General features: G+C 39.0%; 2 protein-coding genes across 2 annotated transcripts; one reads left to right on the forward strand and one right to left on the reverse strand.

Moving 5' to 3' along the window:
• Positions 1-3,369: 3,369 nt before the first annotated feature.
• Positions 3,370-4,170, forward strand: LOC111910595 (uncharacterized). Its single transcript, XM_023906423.1, has one exon. The coding sequence runs from the start codon at positions 3,370-3,372 to the stop codon at positions 4,168-4,170; it is 801 nt and encodes a 266-aa protein (XP_023762191.1).
• Positions 4,171-11,094: 6,924 nt separating this feature from the next.
• LOC111910594 (uncharacterized mitochondrial protein AtMg00810-like) lies at positions 11,095-12,111 on the reverse strand. Its single transcript, XM_023906422.1, has 2 exons — positions 11,664-12,111; positions 11,095-11,207 (listed from the first exon to the last, which is right to left on the reverse strand). Exons 1-2 carry the CDS (start codon positions 12,109-12,111, stop codon positions 11,095-11,097), a joined length of 561 nt encoding a protein of 186 aa, XP_023762190.1.
• Positions 12,112-13,571: the final 1,460 nt, after the last annotated feature.

Here is a 13,571-nt window from a genome sequence, read left to right on the forward strand (position 1 = left end):
TTTTAAATGCCCTTTTATGTCATTATATAAATTTCAGATAGTTTATAAGCTAGGGTCAAAGTAAAAGAGTATCCCCGAAAAGAATCGGGTATCCTCGATAAGTAATGGCTCCACCAATGATGTATCTCCGATACGCCATTACTTATCGGAGATATTGCATTACTTGTCGGGGATACTCTTTTACTTTGACAATGACTCTGTCACTGGCTTAAAAGCTATCTGAAACTTATATAATGACATAAAATGACATTTAAAAAATATGTTTTCTTAATTAATTAAGGGTTATATTTGGAAAAAAAAATTAACTAGTCTAAGTAGTTTTTTAAACACTAACTTATAAGTTACTTTTTGGCTTGCCAAACATGACAACTTAAAAAATATCGAAAAATAAACTAGTTTATCAGTTTGTTGTGGCGCGCCAAACATAGCGTTAATCATTAAGACTTTGATTATTATTATTATTATTATTATTATTATTATTATTATTATTATTGTTTTGTAAAAATGACAAAAAAAAATGTTATGTAGCATTTCAATTGAAACCGTGGTTATGGTGAATTAGCGACTAAAATGAAAAGATGAAATGTTGAAGTCATCTAACTAGATACTAATATAAATTGTAAAACAGTTAGATGAAATGATAAAAATATTAAAAATAAGGGTCTAATGTGGACAAAACTAAACCTTGTTACCCCTCTTTAAACGGTTATAACAATAATGTTGGTGTAAGATGTACAAAAAAAGAACTTAGGGACCTAATGTGGATAAAATTAAAACTTTATTACTTTTTTTAAACCGTTATGAGAATCATATTGGTGTAATATGTAAAAAAAAAAAAAAAAAAAAAAAAAAAAACTTAAAAACCTAATGCGAAAGTTAAAACTTTATTACGGTCATTAACCAATAGTTTTCGTATTATGGCCCCTTTCTTATTCCATTTAGCAATTTTCCCTGCATACAATCGGTACATTCAAGGCACTATGAGTAATCAAGGTCGATAATGGATTCCATTTTTTATGAGACATATCATTCTGACCATTGATATTTGGCCAAAACGTTTACGCAACAACTTTCTGAAACCTTGTTTTCTAACTTTCTCTTAGTTCCATGACAACTTTTTTGTAAATATTAAATGGACTCATTGTCAATATAAATAAATTTAATCCTTAGAGGTTTCCTTATAAATCATCGAAATCACAGTGATAAAATAGTTAGACATAATTACTTTATTGTAATTGAAATTGGAAGTGCATCCACCATTTATTTTGTAGAACAACGTAATATTATAAACTAGCAAAAACTATAAAGTTTTACGTTACAAAAAGAAGTATCCACACTTTATTATATTATTATTAGAGTATTGGTAGTAGGAGTATAAGCTTTAGGATAATTTCCTTCTAATTATCATATGTAGTTTATATAATAATAAAATAATAATAATAATGATGGAAAATAAAATAAAATGTTATTAAGTATACAAGTTTATAAAGATTGGAATATGTAAACACGATTGTTTTAATCAAAATAACTCTTTGATTATATGAGAAACTCTCTCAAAACTCACGATATTACAATGTTTTCCAATGATCCTAGCTCGACAAGCAATGTGTATATATATATATATATATATATATATATATATATATATATATATATATATATATATATAGATATAGATATATATATATATATATATATATATATATATATATATATATATATATATATATATATACTCCTAACTACCGACTTGTAATTAGATTACAATTAGGAAACTAGAAACCTACTTGTTTATGATTTCCTAAAAACTAGGTTGCTATTACTTGGTTTCCAAGTCCTACTCGACTTAGGATTCCAACAATCACCCCCGAATCTCTAAGTCCTTCTAGAGAATTCTTCAACCTGATCCTTATTTAAAAAACGGATTCGTCACTGTCGTCACGTTCCGAAAAATCACCTTCTTGTAATTTTTGGAGTCGTTCCGGACATTCAGAAGCAAAATGACCCGGTTTGTCACACCGAAAACAAATTACCCTAGATCGGTCTTTTTCCCTATTTTTCCAATTCTTGTGACAACAACAATTACAATTTTTGCAATTAGAATTGGGCTCTCCATCTTGTGCCTGTTTTGATTTAAACACATTTGGGCCTGATCCACTTGATCCACCATTCGACCCGGTTGCTCCATGAATAGTTCCACTTAACCAGCCTTTTCCCTTTGCCTTCCCTGTCATTCCTCCATGAAATCCAGAAGACCGACCACTACCAGACGACGCTGATTTCGTGAGCATCACCCTATCAGCTCCTACATAGCGAGCCTTGATCGATTCCCACAGTCCCTTGGCAGATTCCACATCTCCGATTTGCATGATTAGATCTTCCGAGATTACCTGATACAACAATCCTATTGCAAGGTAATCTTTCTCTTCATTCTTTTCTGTTCCTGGATCGATCACTGTCCAAGCCTTGTGAATTCTAAGCACCACCTTCATACACAGGGCCCAGACAGTGTAATTTGTTGGTGTGAGCATCGGACAGACAACAGAAGTCGCTCCGACCTCCTTGGTCCTCACCTGAGCAGGTCCTCCGTCTTCCCTTGCATCAACCATGTTGACCTGACTCGTCAACAGGTAAAATCGATCTTACAGCTTCTTGTTTCTTAGCTCTGATACCAATTAAAGATTGGAATATGTAAACACGATTGTTTTAATCAAAATAACTCTTTGATTATATGAGAAACTCTCTCAAAACTCACGATATTACAATGTTTTCCAATGATCCTAGCTCAACCTAAAACAATGTATATATATACTCCTAACTACCGACTTGTAATTAGATTACAATTAGGAAACTAGAAACCTACTTGTTTATGATTTCCTAAAAACTAGGTTGCTATTACATGGTTTCCAAGTCCTACTCGACTTAGGATTCCAACAGTTTAGGTATTAAATCCATTAAACTTTGTAGTTTTGTATGAAAATCAATTTCACTCATCAAAATCAAAATCATGTATCCTATAAATTTTTAATGTCTTTCATTAGTTCCATAATAATAATAATAATAATAATAATAATAATAATAATAATAAATTTTTAATGTCTTTCATTAGTTCCATAATAATAATAATAATAATAATAATAATAATAATAATAATAGGAGTTATTGTTTTATTATTAGATAATTAGCTTAGATAATTACTAGTTATTTTTATCTTTATCCTTTTTATTAGAAAACCAGTTGTAATCCAGTTGTCTTTTGGGATTATATATCCCTTCTACATCTAATGCTAGTATCGATTTTGGAGTTATTGTCTTTCTTGTTATTCAATTCTTTATGGTATCAGAACAGGATACTGCATCCTGTTAAACGATGACGGACAACACTCCACCAGGCGGCTCCAGTAGCAACACCAACCCGTCATCAGATCCAAACTCACCATTTTACATTCATCCCACTGATTATCCACGACAAGTTCACGTCAATGAAAACCTTGGTGACAACAATTATGCTAACCGGTCCATGGAGATGAAAGATTTCCTCCTAGAAAAGAATAGGGTCGGCTTCATTGATGGAACCATTGCAAAACCGACTGAAGGAAAGAATGAATATAGGGTCTGGCAACGAATTGATGCCTTGATAAAGGGATGGCCTACTATAGTCATGGAGAAGAATATTCGGAATAGTGTAAAATACGCTACCACCACCAAGGAGATATGGGATGATCTTGAAGAAAGGTTTGGAAAGGAAAGTACAACACACTCTTATGAATTAAAATGTGACCTAACAACACTCAAACAAGAAGCTGATTCTGTTTCAACCTACTTCACGAAGATGAGGGCGATCTGGGATGAAATTTTCTCTGTTTCACCGACACCAACTTACACTTGTGGCAATTGCACCTGCGACATTGGAAAAAGATTCGTTGAATCAAGAGACAAGGAACGTGTTTACGAGTTCCCAATGGGTCTTAAAGACACTTTTAAAACTATTAAAACTAAGATCCTTAGCACTAAACCCATGCCCTTACTTGGATCTACTTACCACTTGGTTTCAGAGGATGAACAACATCGAAATATCTCAACTGCAAGAAAACCCAATGTAGACGCATCAACTTATCAGATGTGTGCTCAGATACCACCGACAAGAACTTGGTTAAGAAAAAAACACTAACCATGAAGGCATGAAGTGCAAGCATTGCGGGAAGAATGGGCACAATATCGAAGGTTGTTTCGAAAAGATTGGTTATCTGGAGTGGTGGGACGCTCGATGCAAGACCACTACTAATCATAATAGTACCAACCAACCAAAACCAAAGGCAACTAACATTGAGATGGAGACCATCCCCATACCAGGTCTTAGTACGGAGCAATATACAAAGCTGATGAAGAAATTGCAAGATGTACAAAGATTGGAAGTCAACATGGCAGGTAAGTTTGAGTTCCGGTTACCTTGGTTAATCGATTCAGGGGGCAACTAAAGACGTGGTGTGTCAAAAATCCACACTCATTAACTTAACACATCCACAAGATGGAGTTCCAGTTTGCATTCCTAATGGTGATAAAATTCCTGTTAAATGAATAGGAGATCTCCAATTACCCAACAACATGAAGTTGATCAACGATGTTTATACATTCCTAATTTTAAATGCAACTTGTTATCATTTAGTAGAGTTACCAAAGATTTTAATTATTTCATGAACTTTTTCTCGGATTTCTGTTTTATTCAGGACTTACGGAAGCTGATTGGCATGGGGAGATGTGAGAATGCTCTTTACAGCATGGAAGGAAATGATAAAAGGGTGGCCATCATGGCAATTAAAATTGATTCTGAAATATGGCATAAAAGATTTGTATTCGATCAAAACAAACTCGACTTCCTTTTCCTGGTAGTTCAATAAAAACTAGTTCTTGTTTTGATTTAATCCATTGTGATATATAGGGTGGATATCGAGTTCCTTCTTTATCAGGAGCTCATTATTTTTTCACAATAATTGATGATTTTAGTAGAACAACATGGGTATATTTGATTAAAAACAAATCTGATGCAAGTACTAGTTTAATAGCATTTCATAATATGGTTAATACACAATTTAGGAAAAAGATTAAGAAAATCATTAGTGACAATGGTGGTGAGTTTGTTTCAAATCACATGTTGAAATTTTATGAAGAAAACGGTATCTTGCTTGAAACTTCATGTGTTCACACCCCACAACAAAATGGGTTGTTGAAAGGAAACATATGCATTTACTTGAGATAACTAGAGCTCTAAGGTTTCAAGTCAATCTCCCAATAAAATTATGGGGTGAATGCATAACGATTGTTGCCTACATAGTAAACAGATTACCCTTAAGAGCCATTGGGAATAAAAACCCCATATGAAGTTTTGCTTGGACAAACTGTGAGAACAAGATCGATATGCAGGGACAAGGTTTGAAAACTCAAACCTTGAGTGAATGCTTGAGATCAATGTCTGCTTGCTAATATATGTTCAAGTCGAGGCTGGAAAGACCAGTCAAGTCTTAGATAATAAGTTCAACAAATGATCAAGATATTAATTGAAGACAATTAGTAAATGATCAAGGTAAAGTTAATAAATGAAGAACAAGAAGAATGTTTTGAATATGATAAGAGTAAATTTCAAAAGTGAGTGAAAGATCCGTTGTTGACTTGTATTAAAAGCTCCTTTAAATAGGAGTGAATGTTACAGCGAATTAACCCAGGTGTTTACATAGGATCGGACAAAAGACATAAGTCTGACATTTTGATTGTTCTAATACAACTATTGACTTAGTCCTATGAAACGTTACATCAATAACAAGACAAAAAAACAATAAATGCATAAGAGACAAAACATGATGTTCTGGATCAGCATGCATTCCGGATGTAAGGGTCAGCTCCGGAATGCCTTCACTCTTCTTATCTCCTTATTTGGTCCGGACAGGTTCCGGACCACTCTTCACTTCGGAAGTCACACCCTTCGGAATAAGGACTTAGGATTGCTAGAGGTTCACTTTCAGGTTCCAACAATCTCCCCTTAAGTGAACTTAGTAATACAACAAGCTCAGTTCATTTCTTCCTTGATGAAGGTGTAGGCTCTGAACAACCATTCTCGCACCGCAATGTACCACGCAGTTGACTTACAAACTTTGCATTAACCTGTTCCGGAGCATCAGAATTGGATGCCCGGGATATGAACTTCTTCAGAGCTTTGGTTGGAACTAGGTGTTTTTCAAGGACTCGGAAGAAGTCCTTCTTGTTTGTTCTTTTGGTGGTGTAAACAAACCCTAGAACTGGTTCTTCAATGGGACCGTCTGCAAGAATTTCAGCTTCCAGAAGAACAAAGTCGATCTTGGCAACAAATTGTTCTATTCCATAGAGGTGTGCAAGCTCGTAGTCACACCGGCATAACTCAGCAACGTAATCTTTACGAAAGCTAAGAGTTGCGTGGTAAGCACCCATACTGATGTCATCCTTTTGATTTTCTCTAAAATAAGCAGCTAGGGTGAGGATGTCGTTCGGATTCATTGAAGGAAAATTTGCATCAGTAACGGTCCGGGGAGTTGGCTTGTTCCGGAGGAGGTGGAAACGGAATAAGGGACAGTTCAGCTCAAATTTCACTAAAATCTTTCTTCCGAAGCCTTGAACTTTGGTGATCCTCTTCCTTGTCCACACTTCCTTGAAGGGTTGAGCATTCTTTGCATAGAAGGTTTTTAGCCTTTCTCACTCTGTCCGGATGATCACTTCCGGATTATTAGTGGGTTGAAGAGGAGCAAACTTAATGTAGAATTTGTTGTAAGGAGAGAGAGAGAGAGAGAGAGAGAGAGGAAGATCCAGCTGATCAGCATCATTGGAGGGAAGTTCATAATATAGGCATGGAACAATTTCCTGAGCCTTGAGGATTCCTTCACGGCAAAGAGGAGAGATGCCACGCATCGAATCAGGATTGTCTTTCAGAGCTTGGATCCGGATGTTGTCCTCAAGTGCCTGATTTATTTCCTCCTGAGACCATCCATGTTTGTGCTTGGGGGGAGGTCCCGAGTGAAAGGCTTGTTGTTCAGTGGTCATCGGTTTCTTCCCTTTGGCTCTTTGAAGCGCAGCAATGACAATCTTCATATTCTCGTCGATCAAAAATTTTGGAGTGGGATTTGGAAGTGGTTCTTTCGGAATATCATCAGGGGTCTGGAGAGGAGAGCCCAAGTCGATCGGAGCAACTTTTGGTTCCGGAATGGGAGATTAAACTGAGGGAGTAGCACGGAAGGCTTAAGTAGTCAGAAAAAGATTTTGTCGTAGCCATTTTGACAGCCATTTCAAAAGCTTCCGGAAGAGAGGATGGCCAGGAGACATCGGACCATATCCTCTTTTGTTCTTCAGACATCTCCTTTGGAATGGAAAATTTTTGGAGCTTAAAGACCAAGAAATCCTTTGGGAGCTTCATCCGGAACATATATGTCTTCATCTTCGCTTCCTTTAGTGACCCCTAGGATTCCGGAGACGATATGAACGTCTTCATCTTCGGAATCCATGTCCTCATCCTGGAGTATGAATTCGTGGTTGGTTTTCATCTTCTGCTTGGGCCTTATCCCTCTCTTGCATCAGTGAATCTTGGAACCGGTGCAACCTGCAAAACCTCTTTCAAATCATCAAATTTTGAGAAGACTTTCTGAATACCGGATGTGAGTTGAAGAGTGAGAGCAACATAAGCGTTAGCAGTGGGGGCTTGCTCGGAAAGATGTTTGAATGTGCTGCTGAGGATGGAAATCATCTCATCGAACTTCCTGTTCGAAACATCAACAATGTTCCAAGTTGAGCGCAGGAGTTTGATGAGGACTTGTTGAATAATGAGGTTCATTTCATCCTTCTTCCGGATCTCCTTCTTCAGCCGTTGAATTTGTATCTCATGACGAACATGGGTCTGCTTGATTAGGTCATTAGTAGCAGACACCAAGTCATCATGAACCTTGAGCATTGAGGTGATGGTGTTGAGGTAGTGATCCACCAAGATGTCGTATTTGGTGTCGAATTCATCTATTGTGTGCTTGAGTCGGAGGGAGATGAGCTGATCCAACTGGGCTTCCCTTTCAGCAATAGATGGTCCGGATTGCTGGGACAGGGACTGAAGAATGGCATCTAGTTTTGCATCAAGTCCGGAGACCTTTTGATCTAGTTTGGTGTTTAGTTCTGTTACGGATGCCTCAACAGATGATACTTTCTTCATGGTGTCGGAGACATTTGTGCAGATTTCCAACAGAGCAAAGGGGTCGACATAGTCACCAACATTGGATTTCGTGTCAGAACTGGAGTGTTGCGGAGGAGATTGGTTGAAGGAAGGATTGGTGGAAGGACCAGGCTTTGTGGTAGCATCATCTTCATGAAGTTGGGAGTTGGAACCTTCATCCGAAGTGGTTGAGGAAGAGGATCTGAAGTCATAGGTAGACTTAGAGACTGATGCCTTTGATTGGTAGTGAACTGAAGTCATGAGATGTGCATCCAGAATGATTTTTGCATCTTCTTCCAGCATGATTTCTTTAGAAATTTCTTCTTTCGGATCGGTGTGGAAAATACTTTGATGAGTGGTGATGGGAGGCAGTTCCGCAGTGAGCTCGTTGATAACATCAGCATCGGTGGGAGGAACATAGGGCAGATTGCTTTCGATAGCCCGGTTCCTCATGGAAATGAGTGTGGAATCCACCTGAGCTCTGGTGAGATCTGGACGTTTGGATGCGGTCTTGTTCACAAAATCTTCCCATAGGGGATCGTTAACACCTGGTCGTCCTATATGCCTTCCGGAGGTGGAGGGACTGCTCCTCCTCCTGAATGCTTGGTGTCCGGAATAGTGGTTCCGGAGTGTGTGCATGTTGAAGAAACGATGGGGGTATCAAAAGTGACTCGTGAGTGTGTTCCAAGGGGCTGCAAGGAAATATGTTCAACACCTGCATCACTTTTTGGGAAGGTGAGGGTGGATTATGTGGAGAATCCCTGTGAGTGTGTGCTTGTGTTTTTGAAACATCGAGGTGTGACTCGGATGAGTGGGTAGGTGGGGTGTGCGGATGGTCAGAATCAGCCTAAATGTCATGGGTACCCTCCTGTTGAGAGGGGGCAATGACTTTGGTTTTCTTTTTGGCTTTGGGCTTAGTGGGAGAAGCCTTTCTATTGGACGTCTTCTTGATTTTGGGTCCGGACTGTGTAGACTTGGACTCTTCCGAGATAGGCTCAACAGAGACAGGGGCAGGGTGTGTTGGGTCAAACACAACCGAAATCTCTAGATGTTGTTTGATAAAAACGGAGTCGGAAGGGATAAGGGCCAACATATGTTCCGTAAGACGTCTAACCGGACCAAAGGAGGATTGGTCCGGTATCCTATAGGCCTTAATAGTTTTGAAAGTAACACATACCTCTGAAGGGATGGTGTTGACTAGAAGCGGTTCCGAAAGCTCCTTGAAGACTTGTTGGAGCGTCAGTGCCCAAAATCGAGGGCTTGAGATTTCGTTTGGCTTCCGCTTAGTGGCAAACTTGCAGAAGTCTTGCCATAGGACTTCCGGAAGATCAACAACATTCTCTCGTCCAGAGTAGATGTTGAAGACAACATTGAGCCAGTCTTTGCTTAAGGTGTCCGTTCCTCCATTCTTTCCGAACAACCCTCTGAGGATGATGTGCATTAGAACATTCCATAGTCCGGACACAGCCGTCTTCTTGAAATCTTTGGCTCGGTAGTCTTGAGTGTACCCGATGTAGTTGAGGAATGTCTGAAACTCTTCAGTCGTTGGCTCAACTACTTTGAATCCCCGTGGATTCGCTTTGACACCAATCGCCTTGAGAAAGTTCGATTTGTAGATGGGAACCATTATGTCCCCAATGATCGTGGTTTTGAGAACACCATCGACAAGTCGAATACTGGTGAAAGCTCGATGAAGATGATGAAGCGGCAGTGGCGGTTCTGGGGTATTCGTGAGAAGAACTGAAATGAGGTGATTTGTGATGAACTCAATCATCACCCTTATTGATTCGTCATAATCCATTGGATTCAGAGAGAACAAATGAGTAGTGTCTCTCAAGAAAGGTTCTTGATCAGCAGAGGATGAGGAACCTTTTGATCCTTTGGAGGTTTTTTTCTTGGCAATCGATTTCTTGGGAACTGGAGCAGTGGATTTGAATTCTTGAGAAGACGCCATTGTTGCAGGTTATGAGTGCTTGAAGAACACGAAGAACAGTAGAGAGAATTTGGGAGATTTGGGGGTTTAGGGAGCGTAAAGAGGTAAAAGGGGTTTTGAATGGGTATTTATAGGTAAGGGAAATGGGTCGGGTTAGGAGTGTAATGAAGAGGATCCGAGAAGAAAATGGGTTGTATTTAATGTTAGAGACGTTGATTGGACACGGGAGGTGAAAGGTGAGGTAATTTGTGGCTAAAAATGGAGAATTTCAATCGACAGTTAGATGGTTATTTTATGGGGGCGTGCGATCGTGTCACGCAAATCGAGGAGGATAGGATAGGATCTTTCTGAAAAGTAACCGTTGAGAAAAACCGTTTCACCTTAATGTCCGGTGGTATTCCGGACGAGCTGTTCCGGACAGAGTATGATCTGGAGAACAAAGAGTTGTGATCCGGAACTTACTGATTTTAAAAAGAGGTCCGGAATGCGAAGTAAATCCGGAGCAAGTTTGAGTTTAGGAGCAAAATTTCAGTTTGTTTGATAATTCCAGAGCAGATTTGTAAATGGTTCCGGAACAAAATTGTGAAAGTCTTCCGGAGTGAGATTTAAGAGTTCCGGAGCAAGGTTTCAAATTCCAGAGCAATTTTTGAAATTCCGGAACCGTTTTGAAAATTCCGGAGCAATTTTGAAATTCCGGAGCGATTTTGAAAATTGCGGAGCAATTTTGAAAATTCCGGAGCAATGTTCGAAATTCCAGAGCCGTTTTAAAAATTCTAGAGCAATTTTGAAATTCCGGAGCAATTTTGAAAAATTCTGGAACAATTTTTGAAATTCCGGAACCGTTTTGAAAATTCTGGAGCAATTTTGAAATTCCAGAGTGATTTTGAAATTTTCGGAGCAATTTCGAAATTACCAGAGCAATTTTTGAAATTCCGGAGCGCTGAATTTTATATCCTTTCCGGAGTAGAATTTCGGATCCAATCATGAGGTATATTCCGAGATGATGATTCTAAAACCAATGTGGACTTAAAATGGCAAACGATCATGATGAACTGTACAGCTTAAAAACTCAAGTGAAGGTCAGAAACAAAGATAAGTAAAACGATCCTAAGTATTCCGAGAGAAAGTAGTTCCGAGATGAAAAGGTTTTGAGATCGGAACTAGATTTCTTTCAAATACGTCTATCAAAGAGAGCAAGTTTCTTGAAAGAACTGAGGATCCGGTACCATCATACCCATTTTGTTGAGAAAACCATTGAATTTGGTTTCGTCCAATGCCTTGGTAAAGACATCAGCAATCTCATCGTCAGATGGAACAAAAATGAGTTCAATGTTACCATTAAGTACATGATCTTTTATGAAATGGTACCTTATATCAATGTGCTTGGTCATGGAGTGCTGAATTGGATTATGAGAAATTGAAATAGCACTTTGAGAGTCACAATAGATAGGAATGCACTGAAAGCGGTAACCATAATCCAGAAGTTGAGATTTCATCCACAGAACCTGAGATGTACAGCTGGCAGCACCAATGTATTCAGCTTCGGCTGAAGAGAGTGTCATGCAGTTCTGATTCTTGGATGACCAACTGACCAAACGACCACCTAAGAATTGACAGCCACCTGAAGTGCTATTTCTATCGAGTTGAAGACCACCATAGTTTGAATCAGAGTAAGCTTGCAGTAGGAAGCTCTCATTTGCTGGATACCAGATTTTGAGACTCTTTGTACCTTTGAGGTAACAGAATATTTGCTTCACAGCCAAAAGATGAGACATCTTTGGGTTGACTTGAAATCTGGCACATAAACATGTTGAGAACATAATATCTGGATGACTTGCTGTGAGATAGAATAGGGATCCAATCATTCCACGATACTTCTTTTCATCAACAGAAACACTCGAAGGGTTGGCAAAAATCTTATGTCTGAAGCCCATAGGTACCTTGGCGGAGGCACAGGTGTCCATTGAGTATTTCTTGAGAAGTTTTGAAATGTACTTCTCTTGGTGAATGAAGATACCTCTGTTAGTCTGTTCGACTTTGAGGCCGAGAAAGAAGCTTAATTCTCGATTCATGCTCATTTTGAATCGACTGATCATAAGTTTGGCAAAATCAACAACCATAGATGACTCCGTAGATCCAAAAATGATGTCGTCCACATAAATTTGTACCAGCATGAGATGCTTTCCGTTTGATCTTCGGAATAGAGTGGGATCTAGAATTCCTCTTTGAAACCGGATCGTTTGGGATCTAGAATCCCGAGGAGCTTGCTTGAGTCTATAGACAGCCTTCCGGAGTTTATAACAGTAGTTTGGAAAGGAAAGATTAATGAATCTGGGGGGTTGTTGAAGGTATACTTCAGTGTCAAGTTCACCGTTAAGAAAGGCACTCTTAACATCCATTTGGTATACTTTGAAGCCTTTGTGAGCAGCATAATCAAGAAAGATTCTGATAGCTTCAAGTCGTGCAACAGGAGCAAATGTCTCGTTGTAGTCGAGCCCTTCAATTTGAGTAAAACCTTTAGCTACTAATCTTGCCTTATTTTGGATGATAACTCCTGCATCGTCTAACTTGTTGCAAAATACCCATCTTGTCCCGACAATGGGATGATTTTGAGGAGGAGGCACGAGAGTCCAAACTTCATTTCAGTCAAATTCTGCCAGTTCTTCTTGCATGGCTGTAATCCAATCAACATGCTCCAATGTTTCCTTGATGGATTTGGGTTCAACCATGGATATGAATGCTGAAAAATGACATTCATTTTGGATGTTGGTAGCTGAGCGAGTTTGTACACCAACATTAGGATTACCGATTACTTGATTCGGAGGATGATCCTTCGTCCAAACATGTAATCATGGGAGTTCTTGTGCAGCCGTTGATCCTATATCAACAGTGGAATTGATTTGCTCCCATGAATGATTTGAATATTGGGATGATGCTCCCCTGAACTTCTAAACCAGAGAGGTTGACATCATCATCAGAAGGGAACTCAAAGAAGTTTTCATTTTCATCAATGTTGAGAGGATTAGAGTGATCGATCAACAGCTGCATCTCCGAAGCCATCTACATTTGATTCAAGAGAGGGATTTGCATTATTCTCCCCCTCAACCTGAGAAGGTTGAAACAGTTCGAAATCAAATGGAGGGAGGCTTGGAATCGGACCGGAGAGATTTTGAGAAACTGGAGCTTCCGAAGGAGGAATTGGAATTAGAGATGGTCTTGATCGAGATTCCGAATCAAGAGCGGTTTCGGAAGGACCAAAGAGAGTTTCAAAGTCAACCTCAAGAATTGTTTGAGGGTTTGGACACCCTGGCGGAGGAGCATCGGACTCCATGATGTGAGTTGTGATGTGAGTGGGGCCAGAATTCCGAACGAAGTTGTCATCAAAAGTAATATCAAAACTTTCTTCCAGAACACGAGTTCTCCG

This window comes from Lactuca sativa, chromosome 5, assembly GCF_002870075.4.
Source record: "Lactuca sativa cultivar Salinas chromosome 5, Lsat_Salinas_v11, whole genome shotgun sequence".
Lineage (NCBI taxonomy): Eukaryota > Viridiplantae > Streptophyta > Magnoliopsida > Asterales > Asteraceae > Lactuca > Lactuca sativa.